Source organism: Theropithecus gelada, chromosome 9, assembly GCF_003255815.1.
Source record: "Theropithecus gelada isolate Dixy chromosome 9, Tgel_1.0, whole genome shotgun sequence".
Lineage (NCBI taxonomy): Eukaryota > Metazoa > Chordata > Mammalia > Primates > Cercopithecidae > Theropithecus > Theropithecus gelada.
The window spans coordinates 57067741-57089798 of NC_037677.1; the positions used below are offsets into that span (position 1 = coordinate 57067741).

The window sequence follows — 22058 nt, forward strand, 5'->3', positions numbered from 1 at the left end:
AAGAACAATAAAGAAAGACTAATATAAGCTATGCCATATTGAAATTGGGGAGTGCAATGAGTATGTGAAGATAAAACATAGAGAATTAAAGATACTTAAAAACATTTAAATATTAATATGTAGTAATTCATACATATTTAGTAGTAATTCATACATTTTAAAATAATAAAGGGGATGGAAAAAAAAAGCAGAGAAAAACATCTTTGTAAAGTAATGAAATGTGGGAAGTTATTCAAGGCAGACTTCCTGGAAGAGGTAAAGAAGCGGCAGGAGGTGGGTTGGGAGGGAAGAGGGGGAACAGCCTTTCTGAAACGGGTAAGGCTGGTGGGAGCAGGGATGGGAATCAGCAGGTGCCACATTCCATCTGTGTTGGAAGCTAGCTCTGACTGCTCCTCCCTTCCCCTGTGTGCATTGTGGGTTTCTTCAGCTCTGCACTGCCCACGTGTGCTTTACGTAAGTGACCTCTGCTCTGAGATTCAGCAGCTCTTACGAGATGGTGGGAGACTGAAATAACAGAGAACTTGGAAGCCTGAAAACTCTCTCTGGGCCCTGTTCTTTTAAAGCCCCTTTGCTCTGTAACCTTGGCCTGATCACTTCCATCTCAGAACTTCAGTCTCCTTAACTGCCAAATCAAGTGAATGTTCAAAGAGTTGTCAGACCCTTACAGATGAACCAGCTGTGTCCATCCATCATGTTCATCAGCTGCTCTCAACCCACAGGGATCACATGAGGTTTCGAGATTTCAGGGACTTTGAAATCAATTTATAATTTTTGAAATTTTTTTCATTGCATAAATAAAATGTGTTTATTTTAGAAAATTTAGCAATTATAGAAACCAAAAAGAAAATGCACATTCCCTGTAATTTTACTGCTCAGGCATAAGAAAGTTGACATATTAGTCTGATTTCCATAGATATAAATACTTTCACCCTCAAAAAATGGATCGTACATGTTAGTATGTTACCTGTGGTTTTCCACAAAGATTTTATTATGACCATTTTTCTGTCATGAAATGTTTTCCTGCATTATTTTTAGTGGATGCATACTTAACCAATTTCCCTAAAATTGGACATTCATGTTGTTTTCAATGGAATGTTGTTACTTAATACCTATGAATGAGGATCCTGGCAGCCAAATTTTTAATATAAGGAAATTATGGGTATACACACATATATATATATTTTGTACTATACTTTAAGTTCTAGGGTACATGTGCACAACGTGCAGGTTTGTTACATATGTGTACATGTGCCATGTTGGTGTGCTGCACCCATTAACTCGTCATTTACATTAGGTCTATCTCCTAATGCTATCCCTCCACTCTCCCCCCACCCCATGACAGGCCCCGGTATGTGATGTTCCCCTTCCTGTGTCCAAGTGTTCTCATTGTTCAATTCCCACCTATGAGTGAGAACATGCGGTGTTTGGTTTTTTTGTCCTTGCGATAGTTTGCTGAGAATGATGGTTTCCAGCTTCATCCATGTCCCTACAAAGGACACGAACTCATCCTTTTTTGTGGCTGCATAGTATCCCATGGTTTATATGTGCCACATTTTCTTAATCCAGTCTATCATTGATGGACATTTGGGTTGGTGCCAAGTCTTTGCCATTGTGAATAGTGCCACAGACTGTAAACTAGTTCAACCATTGTGGAAGACGGTGTGGCAATTCCTCAAGGATCTAGAACTAGAAATACCATTTGACCCAGCCTTCCCATTACTGGGTATATACCCAAAGGATTATAAATCATGCTGGTATAAAGACACATGCACACGTATGTTTATTGTACACATATTTTTAGAAGTACAATTGCTTAGGCCAAAGTGGAGGTAAAATTGTAAGTCGTTTGATCCATACTGACCAAGCAAGTATGTCTTATTTTATTTTATTTTTTGAGACAGGGTCCCACTGTTTCATCCAGGCTGGAGTACAATGACATGATCTTGGCTTGCTGCAACCTCTCCCTGCCTGGCTCAAGCAATCCTCCAATCTCAGCCTCCCAAGTAGCTGGGACTACAGGCACACTCTACCACGCACAGCTAATTTTTGTATTTTTTTTTTTTTTAGTAGAGATGAGGTTTCACCATGTTGCTCAGGCTGGTCTTGAACTCCTGAGTTCAAGCAATCCACTCACGCTGGCCCCCAGAGTGCTGGGATTACAGGCGTGAACCACTGCACCTGACCTGTCTTATTTTTAAATTGTAAGATGAATTAGGAGAAGGCAAAACTGAGAAGTTGAGATGTTGTGGAAAATGCACTGATACCATGCGCTCTTGAGTAAATGGAGACATTAGACCAGGTGAATATTAGGTTTCTCCCGAAATCTGTAGTTTTATGTGTGTTTGAGTTGTTACTAGCTTTGTCTTTTTCTTCCTTTTTTTCTTCCTTCCTCCCCTTAACCAACCATTCTGAGAAACATCTTACACAGTAAGCTCTTCAAGCTAATTCTAAGGAAAGAGACTGTCAGCTTGGAGAGACAAGTACTGTAAATGTATTTGTTTCATGTGTGTGAGACTTGTCTAAGAGCTGAATATATTTTACGAAGCTTAATGGGCAAATAACTACAGAGAAGTTTTGTTTGGTTGGTTGGTTTAACTTTCTTTGGTTTGGGTTGGACCCAAAATGTAAACTCTAAAAAGGATGGGGCACTTTATTCAGTGGGTGGAGTCAACTTCCAAAGGTGCTAATCAAAGACAAAAAAAAAAAAAGTACTCTTAAAAAAAAAGTACTGCTAAAAAAGTCAATGTTACTTACTATAAATGGAAAGAAATGAGGAGAGTATTAAGCCAGGTCTTGTCCCTGGTCACTGGAAACAAGCAGGAAACCTTAAATGAAGATGTGGTCATTGGTTTCAGTAGAAAATCAGGCCTGCATGCATCATTTCACCATGAAGAGAATGGAGATTTTTCTCAGTTGTTGTACTAGCTAGGACATTTTGGCGCAAGTGAAATCCAATGCAAAAAGGCTTAAGTAAAAACAGAGACATGTAACTGGGATGCCTCTGGTTTTAGGCACATTTGGGTGCAGGAAGTTGAACAACGATAGAGCTCTCTCTCATTCTCTCCACCTCTTGGTTCATTTGCCCTGTTTTCATGCACCCCAAGGTGGGCTAACTGCTCGCCAGCAACCCCACACCTGCAGGCTCCTGACTGCAACCACAGCACCTTTACCATCTTTTAAATAAGGTCCTGGGAAGAACATGGACAGGCCCTAGATTGAGGGGGACAGACCCATCTATAAACCGATGATGTGACCCAGATTATGCAAGATCATCAGTGGCCCTGTGAAGTCAGGATGCCTGGCTTCACGCTGCCACTCCTGTTTCCAGGGTGGGGGCAGAGTTTCTTCCCTGCACCCCCAACAAACACTGTGGATTTGGTTTCTTATGCATAGAAGGGGTTAAAAAGGAACAGAAAACAGCAGATATCAACTATCCTGGTTCTGCTGCTAACTGGTTCTGTGACCTTGGATATAATAACTTCTCCACTTTAAGCCTCAGTTTCTTCATTTGAAGAATGGAGGAATTGATTAGAGGATTTTGAAAGCTCTCGTATCTCTAGCATAGAATGATTGCTGAAGAGGCAAAAGGCACCTTACGGTGTGGCTCAGGAGTCACAGAATTGTCTGTTTATACAGTTTCCAAGCACTGTCATTAGGCTTTGTGCGGGGCAGTCACAAATTGGCAGGGGCATTTCCCCACTTCCCTCCTTGACATTGACCTCCCAGCACCTTGCTGAGGGCTACCTCTACCCTGTTGGGGTAGCCTTTGGGGAGTTTCAGGAGAAGCTGCTGCCATGGTAAATAATCTTTTTTTAAATTTAGTAAACATGGTCAGCTGCCTGGCCTTCCTGACTCTGGATTCTAGCTTCATGGGAAGCCACTGAAAACTACTGTGAAAAAATATTACAAGGTTTAACTGAGGTTTTTCCTTTGGCTAGATTTTTCTTGCAGTCATTTCCAAAAACCTATTTCCCAAATCAACCCTGTGTGCATGGACTTTCCTCCCCTACAAGTTAGAAAGCAATTGTACTTCTATACATGGAATTTTCTTTACTTCAGCTGCTGAAGCATTTGTTGGAATACGTACTGCAGAAATGACTGCTGTGGCTATTACCGTAGTTGCTCAGGGGAGCTATTCAGATGCCTCATTTATTGGAGCTTAATAGATTAAAAGTCCAAATTGAGTCTCATGATATAAGCCTAATCAAGTTCTAATCTGCATAATTTTCCCATAAGCAGCAATGGGAAATTTGGATAATTTATGTTTCAGCAGTTGCCAATCATGTGTTAAACAGCATTGTTGCATTTACTTATCAAAATATTTTTATTGATCTGCACTTCATCTGACATTTGCCTTTGAGATTTTTTTTCCTGGCATTAACAGGAAATTTAATTCATCTCATAGATGATGTAATATGAGATGTTTCTCTTGATTTTAACATGTCTTTATAGATCATTTTTAAAGGTGATCTTTCCCTTTTACAACTTCATATTGAATACCTGTCTCAGCAAACCTAGATGACTCGGCCTAATTTATTTCCCTAGTTTAACGTAGCATATGGATTTCTAACCATCATTTATATGCACACAATAAAAGATAATTTGGCCCACCATTTGAACCAATTCCTTTATGTTAAGTCTATGGGGGTGGGGGAAGCACTTACCTTCATTTCTCCATCTATTCTAGGGGAGATGATTGATAAGAATTTCCATCTCCGTCTCTCCCTGGAAAGGCTCGGGGATTTAACTAGGGAAGATTTAGAAAGTACTTTGTGTTTCCCCCATGGAAAAGTACTGTAATAAAGCATTTATTGTATGTACTGAGTTGTGCATGCTGCCATACCACAGCAAGTTAAGCATAACTACAATGGGTCCCAGTTGTTATCTGCTATTGTTTAAAAGTGAAAACAATAAAAAGTAAGACTGGCTCAGGCCTCAGACTTGCCTGCCAGGGACCATACCTAGAAGGAGAAGGCCAGCACCCAAGTCAGGGATGCGGCACAGCCTGCAGGTGTCAGGAGTCTGAGGTCAGACTGCCTGGCTGCGGCTCCCGGAGCCACTTACCAATTGGGTATACTTGAGCCAGTTACGCCACTGCTCCGAATCTTATTTTCCTCTTCTACAAAATGCAAATATTAACAGTCCCTAAACACACAGGGACTGTTATGAGGAATAAACATGGTGGCCTGTGAAAAAACCCTTAGCCCAGTCTGGCACATAAGAAGCAATATGGCGTGGCAGCTTAGAGGGGACTCTGGGACTTGTTTACCTGGGTTCCGCTCTGAGATATGCTAATTCCCAGATGTATGTCCTGGTGCAAGTAGGTTACCTTCTCTGTGCTTCAGTGTCCTCCTCTGAAAAATAGTAGTATATAAATAGAATGGTTCTCAGAACCAAAGTTATTGCATGAGCAACATTTAGTACATAGTAAGCGCTCAATAAATGTTGGCTATTTTTTTCTTGGGGTTCTATTTCAGCCTTCCCTCTCTCTTCTTCATTCTCAATTATTAGCCAGTTTAGATCTAGAGCATTCTTGCCTTTGCTTTGAGTCTCATAAAAACAATGCCATTGAGCCTTTCTTATTTTCTAATGCACTTGGGTTTACATTGTCCTGGAACCCTTTTCCAGCCATTACTTGTGTATATCTTGTCTGAGCCATAGTCCTTCTTTCCTTATAATCACATAAGGAATATTGTGTCTGTGTGTATATATATATACACACATATGATCACATATATATACATATACACACAATATTGTGTGTGTGTATATATATACACATATACACATATGATCACATAAGGAATATTGTGTGTGTGTATATATGTATACATATGTATACATATACTGTATAAGAACTTTAGGAATATTTGTGTGTGTATATATATACATATATGTATACATATAGAACTTTAGGAATGTTGTGTGTGTGTGTGTATATATGTATACATATATTCCTAAAGTTCTTATACAGTATATAGAATATATATACACACACACACACACACACACAAATGCTCATTGCCTTCTCATTAATATTCTAGGATTTTCTCTGTGTAAAAATTCTTTTTTAAGAATCTACTAAATACTTCTTCAGTTCTTTGTCCATATGGAAGGGGAAGTGATCCACAATACTTAATGTATGTCTAATAAAATATTAATATTGGTAGCCAGCATTTTTGAGTACTTGCTTCATACCAGGTATTGTACTAAATGTTTTCAATACATTATTTTATTTTATTTTATTTTAGCCTTACAATTGTCCTGTGTAGGAGGTATTTCTGGTTTATTGATGGAGAAGCAGACTTGGAGAGAGTCTGCACAATGTTTATAGTGCCATGGCTCATAAGTGGAGGTGCCAGAATTTGAATCCATGACACCTGACTTTACAGCCCATGCTGTTAACAATTTCATTCTATTTCTTTTCTATGTGCTGGGCATTTTGTAGATAATCTGGGAAGTTCGAAGAAATGAAAATCCAGTCTCTGACCTAAAGTTCTTATACAGTATATGGAATGAGAATACTTGTCATGAGATAAAGTTGGTCAAGGCATTTATGCCTCATGCTGAATGAATAAAATAGATAACGAAAGCCTGCCACACTGGCCACTGAAGATTGGAGTGGGGAGAAAACTTCAGTGTAAGGAGGTCAGGTGGTCTTTGGAAGTTATTATTTTATTTTTATTGTTTCCATAAGTTATTGGGGTATTGGGGTACAGGTGGTGTTTGGTTGCATGAGTAAGTTTTTTAGTGGTGATTTGTGAGATTTTGGTGCACCATTTCACCCAAGCAGTATACACTGCACATTTGTAGTCTTTTATCCCTCGTTCCCCTCCCACTCTTAACCCCTAAGACCCCAAAGTCCACTGTATCATTCTTATGTCTTTGCATTTTCATAGCTTAGTTCTCACATACCAGTGAGAACATACAATGTCTGTTTTTCCATTCCCGAGTTACATCACTTAGAATAATAGTCTCCAATCTCTTCCAGGTCGCTGCAGGTGTTGTTAATTCATTCCTTTGTATGACTGTATGTATATATTCAATATATATATATATATATCATGTTACAGTTTCTTTATTCACTCATTGATTAATGGGCATTTGGGTTGGTTCCATGATTTTGCAATTGTGAATTGTGCTGCTGTAAACATGCATGTCCAAGTATCTTTTTTGAATAATGACTTCTTTTCCTCTGGGTAGATACCAGTAGTGGGATTGCTGGATCAAACTAAAAGATGTACTTTTAGTTCTTTGAGGAATCTCCACACTCCACACTGAGTTCTTTGAGTTTTCCATAGTGGCTGTAGTAGTTTACATTGCCGCCAGCAGTGTTCCCTGTTCACTGCATCCATGCCAACATCTACTGTTTCTTGAAATTTTGATTATGGCCATTCTTGCAGGAATAAGGTGGTATCACATTGTGGTTTTGATATGCATTTTCCTGATCATTAGTGATGTTATATACAAATGGCCAACAAACATATGGAAGTCATTTTTAGCACAAAACTTGCCTCCCGTGGCCATGATCAACAAAGTGCTATGGGGACATAGCTAAAGAATCAGGAGCCCATCTGATGATAGCTTTGACTGTGGATGATTTAAACTTCAGTCTTTTCCTGATTGAGGACTTCTCATTCCACGTCTCTGATGGTGATATTCTTAGTCATCTTTTCTGGCAAAATATATGGTTGTTTCTAAAATTAATTTCCCAAGTGTTAGTTTAACTAATGAAGGGAGTGTTTCCCAGTTTCACTGTTCTCTAGCTGTAGATCCCTGGAGTATATTCCACGTGCCAGTGCTTTCACATGCAGAACTAGGGGGTTGTTTAATGTAGAGAGACTTCAGGTGCTACCCACGATATAACCATGGCTGCAAGCAATAATGAGAAGGGGAGCAAGACGGTCAGAGACTGGGCCACAGTTTAGACCTGCCCCTTTATCAAATGCAGCTATGAGGAATGGGGTGGACACCATCCTGTGGCATCAAAGGCTGAATTGCCTCATCCCTGTATGGAAGGTGCCTGAATTTCTCTTCTCTCCAAAGCCATTTAAGGAATCTGGGGCATCCTGCCATTTCTGACTATCATCTTCCCATATCAGAACCCCTAAGAAAGAAATAATGCTAATAAATTGTGTTCACTTTTAACATAACTCTATACCAGGGGAAAAGAGGAAACCAATTTTGCTGTTGTTGTTGACTTTTTCTTTTAAAAATTTGTGACTAGAAAAGTAGGGAAGCACAAAGAGGCATGAAGTTTTCTTGCCAATAAAAGCACACTTTTTTGGGGAGTCACGCATGGGGGAGAGTCAGGCCTTCAATGGAGAGATGTCTTTGGACACCCACCATAGTTTGTCAGTTGCAGATGCTAATGGAACCAGGCCTGATGACTGAAGGGGAAAATGGAATATGAAAGCAAAATGAAAGAAGCCTATGAAGCAAGCATGTCATTTCTAAATGAAGGTTTCATGCAAAGGAATTGAGTCTTTTCACAGCTGAAAATGGAATCTTTAAATAAGATGAAATAAAAGGATGCTGTGGCTTGTTGCGAGTTCTGTAATGAAATACAGTTTTCCTAATATCGTGTGACCTGCATTTCTCCCTGCTTTACGGGTGCTATTCCTTGACGTACAAACCCGTATTTTCTCAAGTCAGCATTTGATGATGGATGTCAAAATACAGGCCATGTATTATGCATATAGCATTACCGATTTAAGGTGTTTACTTGTCAAGTTGAAGAAATTCAAAAACGTCACATCCACTGAATCTGCACAGCTGTCACTTCCAGTTTTTCATGCTTTTGAATGAAACTTCTGATGAAAACAGTTTAGTTTCCCCTTCACCATCCTAGAGGAAGAAAATAGCTAGCATTTAAAAATGCATGTTTTTGGTTATGTGGTTGGCTGAAAAACACATATTCCAAAGTTTGAAAAGATGGACACTACAATGTCAATCAAATGACTTACCCTTTTCATAGTATATCAATGTAAAGAGTCAATTTAAGTGCAGTCAGGGAATGGATATTAAGTAAAACTTTGTTTTTCTTTTTGAAAGTATGGCACTCAGTGATAAGAAATGTATACACAGGACAGCAGAAAGTAAGAAAATCCTTTTATATTTCTCTGGCATTTTATGCATTATGCACCTCCAAAACAATAGGCAATTATTGAGCTCCCTTATTTCATTCCTGACTCACACCTAGCCAAAATGCCAGACTCAACACAATCTTGTCACATTGCTGGAAAGTGAGTCAGGGATCTGGACACATAATAATCTATTTGGAGTTTTGTCCTTGGAAATTTAGTGAGTGACTTTGTTCCTAAAATTCATCCCTAATTCATTGATAAGCCCATGTAGCATTCTGCTGAGGGCAAAAATGAGAAACCGAAGTGAATGTGAATGCTTGCCTGTCATCTAAATGTAAGTGCACTGGGTCTTGCCACTTGCGTGGAGATGCCATATGCTTCATTAGAAAAAATAATTTTCACCAGATGAATGCAGGAGGTAAATGGATTTCTAATATTGATATGTGTCCATCCAAAACCTTAACGAGGCAGCCATTCTGCCTAGCCAGGATATTTCTCACTCTCACTAAACTAAAAGTTACAGTTGTTCCAACCTCATCCAGGTATGTACTTGGGACTTGGACCTGAGACCCAAAGAAGCCCAAACTGCAAAATTGGAGACCCAGCAGGCTGCTTTCCAATTTTCCCGTGTCCACATATACCTTATGTGGTCTGTGTTGGCCACGCTCAGAAGTTCAAGGGATCAGCCGTAAGCAGGTGGCATATACATCAGTCAGGAGGATTTAGGTGCAAGTAAACTCCTTCTCCATTTAGCTTAAACAGATAAAATATGTACATCGTATTATATTGTGTGTATGTATATGTATAAATACATGTGTGTGTGTGTGTGTGTGTGTGTGTTTATGTGTATAAAATCTCACATAGGGAGAAATCCTGAGGTGAGATGGCTCCAGGCTGCTTGCCCCAGGAACTCCAGGACAGCTTTTCCTGTCATTCACTTGAGCCAATATCACTAAGTTAGTTATGCCCTTAGCTGGTGCCTCAGTTCCTGACACTAAGGCACATAAAACAGTGCTCAGTAAATTAAAAGAGAATCTCTTCCTATGTGTTTCATTTTAAGAGCAAAGAAACACTTCCTGAAAGCCCCAGGAAGATTTCCTTACACCTCCCATTGGCCAGAACTCTGTGAAAACTGAGGCCTAAGTCACTCGCCAGCAAGAGGCTAAGAAATTGATTGGTTTACGGTAACAGTCAGGCCAGGTTAGGTTATGTTGTGGTAACAACAAACAAACAAACAAACAAATCTCAGAGGATTAAAGCAACACAGCTTTATTTTTCACTCACTCAGAATGCTTTGTGGGTCTGGACAACTGTCCAGTGATGCTGTCTAGCTTTCATCTCCATGGTAACCTGTGTCCTCACAGTTGCCATGGCCTGGGAAGAGAGAGATGGCCATCCAATACCTGAACCAGCAGTGATATGCATTGCTCTGTTCACTTTTCATGGGCCAGAGCATTTCATGTGTCACATAGCCATATCTAACTGCAAGGGGGAACAGGGGATAATTCTCCTGTGTCCCTGGAAAGAGATGGGAGGCAAAATTTATGAGCAGAATAAATAATTGGTGTGGAGTCCAGACTTTTTAGAGAACTATGAAGTGAGTTACGATTATAATGGTTTCCTACCTTGTCCTTCTAAAGAATAAAAAACTCATCACAGTTTATCCTGGGAATACTAATTGTTGACCTGTGAATAATGCTTAAGCTACATTTTTGGGTTGTGTGTATATAGTGTATTCTCTTTCCAAATTTTCTACTTCTCTGATTTTTCTTCCTCCTCTGTTTCCCTCCAGGGTTCACACCTCCAGGAATGGATAGATCCTCTCCAGATAACAGCCCAGTGCACGGGATGTTACGTCAACCATCCATCACAACTGGGGTCAACATCCCCATCATCACTGAACTAGGTAGGGGTCAATGTCAGCTTTGGGGGGGATTTTTGTTCTCTCTTTCAAACCACAAAGGATATGAGGAGGTTGGTTTGTTTCTTAGCCCTTTCAACTTTGTAGTTGCTATGGGGTTTGTTTTGAGGGAGCTGGGAGAAAGGTATGGGTAGAAATATGGCAGATTACTGGAAGGGAAAACTGATCTATCTTTCTTCTGAGATGAATAGACAGTTTCCTTCATGCTGGTCACTGTTTGCAAAGGAGCATGAGATGATGGATTTGCAATTGGGGCATACAATTGGGAATGGAGAGGAAAGGAGGAAAGGCTTAGTTCATGGATTCTTTCTGGTGATTTTTACTGTAAGAACCTCTTTTGAGCATTCTGTCTAGACAGCTCCTACAATCTGAGCCCTCCACTGATATGCAAAGCCTCGGATCTAAGCCAAACCCATTTTGGAAACAAGGTAGAAGCCCTGGGCTAATGTGTAATAACTCCACATTTAACGTATTATAGTTGACTATCTCAGCCAAAAGCCATTTTCAGCAAATGCCATTCTGGCCCCCAAAATGATGGGGTTTTGAGGGCCATATTGGTTGGACAATAGAATCTAACTTCTAACCTGGTCATGGCACTCCCTATGACCATTATTAAGTGTGCAAAACTGTAGAGTGGCCTCTTCCCCCAAGACAAATACAAACTACCTGTGGTCCGGGGTCCCTTTACTTGAGAATGTTTCCTCTGTTATTCCCTCACTCTCTTCTTTTTCTGTACTTTCCTCCACTCCCTTTCCCCAACCCTTAAATGCTGTATCCAATTAGCTAAACCGGGCAAGTTGCCTTTGGTATCAGTCAATCAGGAAAAAAACAGTGGGACGCACATTCTAATGATAACTGAACTGGGTAAGAAGCACTGTTTTCCTTCACATCAGTATCTCCTTTTGTTCTGTTGTTGGTGTTTCCAACTATCATCAGCTTGTTTTTATTTCGCCGGCTGTAACAGAAAGGCTACCCCATGGCACTGCTTTGAATGTGTTTTATTTGTGGCTCTGGTTGGAATCGACTGTCTTGTTCTGGCCTTTCTTAGTGATTTTTTTCCCCACACAGCATCAGTAAACCTTTGATCACACCCATCTGACCTGGCAGTTGTTTCCAAAGCATCTTTGCTCTAATTCATTTTCTCTGGCCTGAGCCTTTTTTCCTCACTTTTTTTTTGTCACCCCGCTCTCCCACCTTCTCCCTTCTACTCCTCTTCCAATACACTGTCAGTTTGAGTGACATGTCTTCACAGCTGTCAGAGGAAGTCAAAGGAGAATATCAAAATTTTAAGATAAGAAACCTAAGATGGCACCTTCCCTCCAGCTGTTTATTTTTCTTTATTCTGACTTTATTTTCCTTCCCCTGCCCCCCTACTAGGGCATTTCTCAGAAGCTCTGGTTCTGAAGCCATAAAAACCCCTGGTCCCTAGGGGAACTTTTTTTACTAAAGGCAGATTTCAAGAAGGGTGCAGAGGATAAGGTTAGCAGCCACCCAGGTGCAGCCCTGCAATCTGGCGCCCACTCCCAGCCCAGAGCCCTCTCTGAGAGATTCACAATGGACTCAGGTGGAAGATAAAGGCCTCCGGTCATGACCGCATTTATCAGGCTCTTCCCCACTTCCCCATGACTTGGTTAATAACTCCATGAAGGGCACCCATCAGCAGCAGGTCTCAGAACTGGGGATTGATCTTCTAAATAGAGACAGCAAAAGTGCTGCTCAGCAGAGGAGTGGATAGAGAGTTGGGAGCACCTGCCTTCACATGACTCACAAATGAAATGAACACTCCATTTTCTTGGCCCAAAAATATATTTCAAAATAAGGGAGCAGACTTTCAACACAGTAATCTTGCTTGCAAGGTGTCTAGAAACTAAGGAATAAATTGTCCACCACTCAACACCACATTATTGTAGGTATAGCTATTTATCAGGACAAATTCACTCAGGTCAGAGAGTATCACACTATTTTCTGTTTCCAACCATAGGATGGGTGTTTTTTTCGTGTTTAGTGTAGTTGTTTAAAAGCCCTAGGTTTCTGGATTGCTCTCCTCAGAACTGGAGGGCCATAAGAGACCCAGGACTTGTGTGGTCCACACCTCTGGTTGGAAAATTAATCCAAACATCTCCATCTCACAAACCTACAGCAGCATTTCAGAATCCTCACTGCCAGGAATTTCATTTTCTATTTGAAATTCACGTGCAGCTGACTAACTAGGATATCTTAATTTTTCATTAGTAGAAGAGAAAAGGAAAAGCTTGGTGCCCCAAACCTAAGGCAACAATTCTGATATTTGATTAGCATCATTGACTCTCCAGAAGCCTTTGTCCTACACCAGATTTCTTCCTTGTGTTCAGAGAATCTTTGAGGTGCTCACACCACCCTTATCTTCTGCCTTGAAACCTATTTCTCTAGCTGCTATAGCGCCCTCCTCAGACCACTGCACCTCCCACATCCCCCACGAATACTTCTTATTTATCTACATGTTCTGAGATGTGTTCTGCCTTAGGCCAGGCCAGTATAATGAATTTTAAGAGACACAGAGGGCACCAAGGCCACACAGGCTTTCAAAGCTGTGTAGCACATTCCACTCTTCATCTACTTGGAGACTCTCAATTAATGTTAGCATGGCAAAGGCTCCTCAGAGTCTCACAAGAAAGGACTGTGTTAAAGCTGTTTCACCTGACTATTCCAATTGTGTTTGACCACATGTGCTTTGGGGTGATTATGTGAGTACCTCTTAGCACCCACATAATTACTGTTCTGTGAAATAGGCCTTGGGTAGCATTGCTTGCTCTCCTTCTGAGACTGGGTATTTCAGAACAATATACAGGGTATTCACTGGACCCTGGCTAGTCTCTTGGAGTGCTTTTCCCATGACCCCAAATGCCTAGCTCACTGACAATCTGGAGTCCCCTCCCACTACTTGGAGTCACTTCACCTCCATATCTGGTACCAACCCTTTCCCGTCTTCCTGATAACAGATAACAGATGCTGTGCTTTTTGGAGCATTGCCACACATACTATTGGTGGCTATTACAAGTAACTAAAACCACATTCTTCCGTATGTGGCCTCCGGTTTACATTTTCTGATTCACAAATCAGAAAGACTAAACAGTGACTTTCAACATCCCTTTGGACAAGTGAAGGGAGGTGAAGAAAAGCTACCTCTTGAAAGACCCCTGAGCAAGAACTTCAGTGTTTCCAAGAGAGGCAGAGGGAAGCTGGGCATTTTCATGCTGTAATGGGTGGACAGGTATTTAATGTCAGAAGGGAGATCATGATAGCAGCTGGCATTTATCAAGTCATGGCATGATCCAGATGCTGGACCAGGCTTTCTGGGCACAATCCCATTTGTATGAGCCTCCTGATAGCCTCATGAGAGAATTGCTATAACTCCCCCATTTTACAGAGACAGAAACTAAGGTGTAGAATGATGAAATACTTTGCCCAAGGAAGTTGGCAGCACAGGCTGGACTAAAGCCCAGTTGTCAGAGCCTGGATTTTGGACTTTCACCACTAGCCTGCAATTCAATTGCTGCTGAAACAATGGGGACCCAAATGTGACCAAGTTTGGAAGAACAGAGCCAAGATTTTCCCCCATTAGAATCTTTCTCTAGGGAAACAAGATGGTGTCATTTAAAAATACTAATTCCATGCCTAGCCTTTCATGCTAGTATCATTTATTCTGCTTCGTACAATAAACAAAAGTTTTTATTTTTTTTTAAAGAAGAGTTACCAAGAAAGTTGCTTAAAAAATTAAAACAATAACTGTAGAAAACAGAATTAGCTGTTGATACATTTAGAAAGGAATCAGGGAAAGGAAACCTCATCTGTTCTCTTCCTAAAAGCACAATAATTATTCCAGAAATTGTGAGTGCCCCTTTCTTCCATCCCCCCACCGACTTTTCCCCTATTACTTGCTCTGCAAAACTGATAATTTCCGAAGCCAAGATGGGAATGGAAATTAATTTGTCATTTAATTTTTAATAAGTTAAAGACATCTGAGTGACACAACTAATCAGTCTGCACGTGCGTGCGGGAGGAGTCCTTGAGGAATCCTCAGATGGAAATGAAATACAGCATCCAATGCTGCAACTGCTTGAACGCAAGCACATAAAAGATTGAGCTGTTTAGGAGGGGAAAGGGAGAACATGGGACGTCCCCATGCAACTCAAAATTCAGAGCAAGTCCTTGTCAGCAAGCAGCAAGAGACAGCCAGGCATTCGTCCCACCTGGGGTTTCCTGTGTATTAAACAGGGCCTGTTGGGTGTGGACGTAGATTTAGGGCCTGGGACCCCGGGGAACTACCCAGGCCAATCCCAGTGGGTAGGCTGTGGGATAGGCCTGCGGGTGCATTCCTTGCTATCTGCCTTGCTGTGCTCCCCTTCCAGCGCTCCTTACTCCCAATAAGCTGCTTTCTTTTCTTTGTGGCTAAAATGACTATCCCAGCATGGCTGCTCATCATTGAAATATGTCCATCTCTCAAAGGACTTCATTACCAAAAAGCACTGGAAGGTGTTTTTAGGTCATGATCCTAAAACTATGCCAAAGGACTGGCCAGCACAGTCTATTGGTGCTCCAGCGGCCTGCCGTGGGGCAAGCCTGCTCGAACTCATTGCTCTCCAGGTCTCAGACACTTAAACAGTGACACAGGAACAGTCCATTGAGTCCCACTGCGCCCTCAGCCAAAGATCCATCTACAGCTTCTTCCATGCTTTTGTTTCCTTCTCAATGACTTCAGTGTTTCTAAACCAGTAGCCTGGTCTCCCTCTGGCTTCACTACCTGTGTGTGGTCTTCAGAACTAATTCTTATTTTATGCTTTTTCCAGTGAATGATACTAATGTTCAGTTTTTGGACCAAGACGATGATGATGACCCCGATACAGAACTGTACCTCACGCAGCCCTTTGCCTGCGGAACAGCGTTTGCCGTCAGTGTCCTGGACTCGCTCATGAGTGCGGTGAGTTATTCTGTTCCCTCCTCCTCACTCAAGGGTGGAGGATGTGCCAATGGAGCACCTCCAAACTTTGAGGCCCTGGGCTGCACTGGGGCCACAGTGAAGAGCAAGACTTCTGGAAGCTCACACTCTAGAAGGGGAGACCCACATTATAAAACCATCACACAAGTAAATGTTTGATTATAAATTCCTCAAGTGCAAGGAAGGCAAGGCAGGCTAGGAGGAAATATAGGTGAGGACTTGACCTTGTCTTGGGGATCCCAGAAAGATTCCCCAAGGAAGTTGTACATTTTATGCTAAAATTTGAGCCGTAAAGAGGGGAGATCTTGGGGGAAGAGTATTCTCTGAAGAAGAAAGAGAGCAAATGCAAAACCTGGTGATGGTGGAGGGAGGAACCTGAGGCTCTCAAAGAAGGCAAAGAAACCCTGTGAGGCTGGGCCATGGTGAGACAAGGGTGCAGGAGGATGGCCAAGGTTAGACCTGCAGGACCTTGAAACCCATTTTCATGGTTTTGGACTTTTTCTTAATAATAAGGCATTGAAGGATTTTGGTTGGAGAGTGACATAATCAGGTTCATGTTTTAAGGGGATTGCCTTGGCTGTTCTGGGTAGAGATTGAACATGAGTAGGAGGTGGAGAGAACAGTGGGTCAAAGGTGACTACCAGACCTGTCACTGAGACTGACGTCCTTGGGAGAGAACCAGGCATGGAGGCAAGGCCTGGCAGGGTATCTGCTGCAGGGAGGAGTTAGTGGCAGAGAGAGGAGGGTGGGCTGGCCGAGGGATCAAACACAGCTTTGGTTTCTTTTATAACTTGACATACATCTTGCAATCAGACATTTTTTTTTTTTTTTCACTTTTGCGACCAAAAAACAAATAACAATTAAAAAATAGGTCCCAACTTAATGGAGCCATCTTTCACTGCAAAAGGCAGAAGGAGACATTTAGAATGAGTAATAGCCTGGGTATTATGAAGTCTTCCCACTGAGCATCTTTATTTGTTATATAGAAAAGCTTTTTATTTTGGAGTTCTCAAATTCTCAGTTTGTGAAAATGCAGACATAGGCTGAACAACAACTGACCTTTGGAGAATCCATGAAAAAGAGCTTTTCTGAACACATTAAAACCATAAACAGAACTCAGAGTTTTTACACACATATATTTCTTAAAGTGCTGAAGGTTATTCTCCTGAATATGCTAAACAACTGATATGCTAATTATGCAGCAGTCTCATCTATTCATTAAATAATGCTAGTCCCAGAAGGACCTCTATTTGAGGAAAGAAAACATACAGCTTTTTAAGACTAATTTGGGTTATTCTGTATGCCTGAACATTGTCCAGCTGCAAGCATATCTTAGTTAAAAATCAGAACTTTGGATTTAAAAGTGATTGTGAAATGACATTCATCTGAATTAAGGTTGACTGGGCTTCATGCCATGCCATGGCTTTCCAAGCCAACAGGGAGATAAAATGGTCTTTGGAAAAGGGCCCCCGTGGTTTCCTGGGGCTCATGATCTTTCTTATGGCCTGCTGACACCAAGGCTAACCTTTCTACCAGCCAGTGATGTTGGGCTCAGTTTGGGCAAACTCCTTGAGCAAGCCAGAAGGAATGATAGAAGCTGTAAGATGTATTCCTAAGAACACCGTATTCTCAGTCATAGGCCTCATATTCTTCAAATCCAGTTTCAAATGGATTTTGGTAATTCAGCTCATTAGAAATTTTTATTTTAGTTCTGATCCTAATTACAGAGATCTCAGAAAGACTATTCTAAGAGCTGGTTAAACTATTTACAGTAGAATTTTTTTTTCAGAACTACAAAATACTCTGATAACATTTTTTAAATTCCAAATTTATAAAATTGTTTATGTTTCTACATATCAGATATTCAGTATGTTTCTAGCAGGACTGGCTACGTAATTTGCAAGGTCATTTTTCATGGGTTATTAAGAATTTCAAAATGGTGACAGCGGAGTATTAAAACAAAAGAGACTTGGGGCTGGGCGCGGTGGCTAACACTTGTAATCCCAGCACTTTAGAAAGCTGAGATGGGCAGATCACTTGAGCCCAGGAGTTTGAGACCAGTCTGAGCAACATGACGAAACCCTGTCTCTACTAAAAATATTTTAAAAATTAGCTGGGTGTGGTGGTGCGCAACTGTAATCCCAGCTCTTGGGAGGCTGAGGCATGAGAACCACTTGAGCCTGAGAGGTGGAGGTTGCTGTGAGATGATATAGAGCCACTGAACTCCAGCCTGGGTGGCAGAGTGAGACCCTGTCTCAAAAAATCAAACAAAACAAAACAAAACAACAAAGATGCATCTGAGAACAGACCCTGTGCAACCACATAGGCTGAACACCCATAAAACCAGCCCTGGTTCCAAGGAATAAAATCGATTTGAGCACCAGAGAACTTCTTCTCAACACAGACAAAGGGGCATATGGTAGCCACGGGGTGGAGGTGGGGGCCCATCTGGATTTGAGTAGCACAAGCATCTATATCATTAGTAGGTAGTCAGTTCTTGGAAATTCAAATGAGAATTCAAAGTGAATTGATTTGAAAATTTTAAACAAGCCATCTCCCATCTCCTTTGAAATGCAAACAAAAATGTTTGGGATAGTGTGGTAAGGCATGTTTGGATGCAATAGTGTGAGAGCAGCTTGTCTTCTGCATTCTAGCCTGGGATAAAAGGGTGTTAGAAATCTGGTAACTATCATTGTATTTATCATCAGCAGCATCATTTACTAAGTGCCCAGAACTGTGCGAGGCACTTTAGCTACACTATCGGATCTTTTGGACAATAATGTGAATACCCTTGGTTTAAGTGTTGAAGCAAGACATATTTAAGTAACTCATTGATGGTAACTTTTCAAATCATTAATCAAAATGCCTATCAAATTATTCCAGGTCTTATTTTCATTGTCTAGGATGAACAAACTTCGTAATGAGGTCTTGAGTAGGGTCTGAGTCCACAAATCCAGTTGGATCTAGACGTTTTGATAAGATGTTACCTGTGATTTCTTTGCATTCTACTTCAACCCTAATGTATGAAAAAGCAGATTAGTCAAGTGCCAAGGCAGTAACTAGAAGGAACAAAAACGGCTGTCAGGAATATAAATTGAGAAAGTGAGAGTCCTCCAAACAGCAGGAGACAGAGGTAAACTTCCATTGCAGGCATTCACTCATAAGCAACTTCACAACACACACAAAGCTCTTCAGGTGTCGACAGTCTCCTTTTTCTAGCACTCCTCCCCAAATTGTCATTTAATCATGTGTCTAAACATTCTCTGAATATTGTCCTTTGTAACCCAACTCCTGCTGCTTACTGCTTCATTTGTTAAAAGAATAATATTTTGATTCATCACAGGCATTCCTGGAACAGATCAGAATGTTACAGACATGGCCCTGTGGCTTTATCTCGCAAATCAACTGCAGAAACACAGGATGAGAGGGAATAATTAGGCTTTTGGATATATGTCTCTAAGAAGATCACAACTTAGAAATGTATTTTTCAGAATGATACCATCTTGATGCACACAGTCACATTAGATGAAAGGAACCCTCTCTGTTTTTAGGGATCAAACTCACTTATGAGTATTCAGATTTCTTTTTCACCCAACTCTCACTTTCTCCCAACCCTAGCCCCAATTTAAGCTCCACTAGGACCCTGGAAAGTGAATACTGGACATGGACTCAAGAGCCAGATGGCTTAGGTCTGGATTCCAGAACTGCTGTTTGCTGGCTATGTAACCTTAACCTCTCTGTGCCTCAGTTTTCTCATCTTTAAAATGAAGATAATAATAGTACCTGTCACAGGGTTGCAGAGATGAGTAAATGGGTAAAGGTTGTAAAGCAATTAGAGCAGTGCTTAGCACATGACAAGCTCTGTATGTATTTATTGTTGCTAGTGTTTATAATCAATACATTTATTGGGCACTTACTGGACAGCAGGTATGATTCCCCATGCTGGGGATTCAGTTGTGGAAAAGAAAGATGAAGACCTTGCCCTCATGTTATTTAAACTTTCATTCTAGTGGGTTAAGAGTAAATAGGTAAGTAAATAAATGAATAGTGTCACATAAGGATAATTGATTTGAAAAAGCATGAAAGAGCTTGAATGGATGTGGAGACCTGTTTTACCCTCAGTGGTCAGAGTAAAATTATCCTAAGAGGTAACGTTGAAGCTGACACTGAAAAAGCCAGAAGAAGAGAACACTGCAAAGGCCAAAGCTGCAAAGTGGTGACAAGCTGGGTTTGGTTTGTTGGAGGAAGCAGCTGGAGGCCATTGTGGTTGGAATGTGGTAGACAGGAGAGCAATCAAGAAGGCAAGGCTGCTGGCCACACTGAATATTCCAAGTACAATAGACCACATCCGGTCAAGTTCTAAGTCTGGGATGAGACACTTCAGACTTGGTGAGAGGATCCACCTTCTTCTGAAAGCCACCAGCATCCTCCTAATGCCACTGTTTCTGGATACGCTGGCTAGGACAGCGAGCCCATCACTGAGTTGATTCCTGAAGTGTAACCCCTGATTATTTTTTTTGTGCGACACTCCATCCTCATACACTCATTTTAGAAGAAGAAATAGCACAATATATTGGCATCGTACTTGGCTTGATATCTTGTTTCTAATAAAAGATCTGTAATAGAAGTCTCGAAATGTCACGTTGCAATCTACATCCACCCTACAGACAACTTCTGCATTTCTCAAGTTTTTATTTTTAAATTGAATTTGTTGCCAATATTTTTAAATGATAAGGTTTTATATAAAATCTGGGTTCCTGCCTTCTTTAAATTAGAGTCAGAAAGCGGAGTCCCAGATTCCCATAAAGCAGCTATTGACTTGAGCTGAGCAGCTGCTCCCTTTAGCCATAGTCCACACTACTCTCTATTGCATCCCACCAGGCCTGCTTCATTCATGTCCCTTCCCTGTTTGGTTCATTCCACTTTCCTGTCCTTACCAGCCTCCTGCCTTTTGCCTCTAATCTTACATGTCTGCATTACCGTGTCTGCATTACCATGTCTGTGGTCAGACAGCATCCTTGGCCTTCTGGCCATTTGCTTGTCCTCTGAGTTAGGAGGTTGTGCACATGATGTCCACTTCCCTTGAGCCTTGGACCTTTCCTAAACAGATACCAACCACGCTGAACCATCATTATTGAAGAAGCAGTGAGGAGCCACCTCCTCCTGAGGAGAAAAAGAGGAAACCTACTACAAGAGCTAATGAGTTCCAATGCACACGAGTTGGGAGTGTTGTCTTTTTTTTAGAAAATAAGATTTCATGAAGCTTTAGGTTTGTAGCACCTACCTAATCTAGAAAATAAAGAAAAAGCATATCATAACAGTATTAAGAGAAAGAGCAGAGAAAAGCAGAGGCCCCCATTACCAGTGTACAATACATTGAGAAGTGTGAATGCCAGCCTGTAGAGAGACCCCCGCTGCAGGATCCCCCCGGAGCTAGAGAGAAATTTCAGTGTGAGCCAGTTATGCCAGGTATGTCTTTGCTCTGCCCACTGCACCACAATGCCCAGGGCAGGAGTTTGCATGTCCAGTGCATTCATATTTTCAGAACAAAGGCAGTGACTTGGAGGAGGGAAACTGGGTCATGAATTAGGACTTGTAGCTTCTGATCCTGGCTCACTGGCAGCCCTTGCACATCTTTTCTACTGTCTGGGGCCCAGCTGGGCCCAGTCGTTAAATGGGAATGGTGTTACCCCTTATGACTTTCTGCTAATCGGAGAATGGCAAAGGCATATGGAAATCTTTCACAGAGCAGATACGTATTTCTTGAGATCACATGTAATTACAAAGAAGCAGTTTTTTTGGTATATATGCATGTACATATATGTATATATATTTATGTGTTTGTGTGCACTTATCCTCTCTCTTTCTCTCTTTCATGAACACACATCTTAGATAATATTTGGGAGTTTAGTGGGTAGATGAGTCAGGGGTACCCAGAAGATATGGTTCCATGTTCTCATCTTTAATATCAGAAAGCTGGCCTCTGTTTGCCAGAAATGAACTTATGTCAGTAAGACTGGAGGGTGTGACCATCTGGAATGTGGATTCACATGATTTACTGTCTTTCCTGTACTTT

General features: G+C 41.2%; 1 protein-coding gene and 1 long non-coding RNA gene across 51 annotated transcripts in view; one reads left to right on the forward strand and one right to left on the reverse strand.

The window, feature by feature from the left end:
* The window catches only part of KCNMA1 (potassium calcium-activated channel subfamily M alpha 1), a 755234-nt gene that overhangs the window by 708097 nt on the left and 25079 nt on the right, over positions 1-22058 (forward strand). For 41 of the 50 annotated variants that reach the window (XR_003121084.1, XM_025395822.1, XM_025395829.1 and 38 more), the window contains 2 exons: positions 10879-10992; positions 15834-15964. Coding sequence is in view for 49 of the 50 variants with exons in the window: in XM_025395822.1 (XP_025251607.1) it covers positions 10879-10992; positions 15834-15964 (245 nt within the window). In the remaining variant the exon portion in view is untranslated. Of the gene's footprint in view, positions 1-10878; positions 10993-11790; positions 11872-15833; positions 15965-22058 lie in introns of all 50 variants that reach the window. The other 9 variants (XM_025395840.1, XM_025395842.1, XM_025395812.1 and 6 more) reach the window with 1 other exon arrangement.
* The window catches only part of LOC112631186, an 88650-nt gene that overhangs the window by 52438 nt on the left and 14154 nt on the right, over positions 1-22058 (reverse strand). The gene's annotated exons all lie outside the window — the stretch shown is intronic.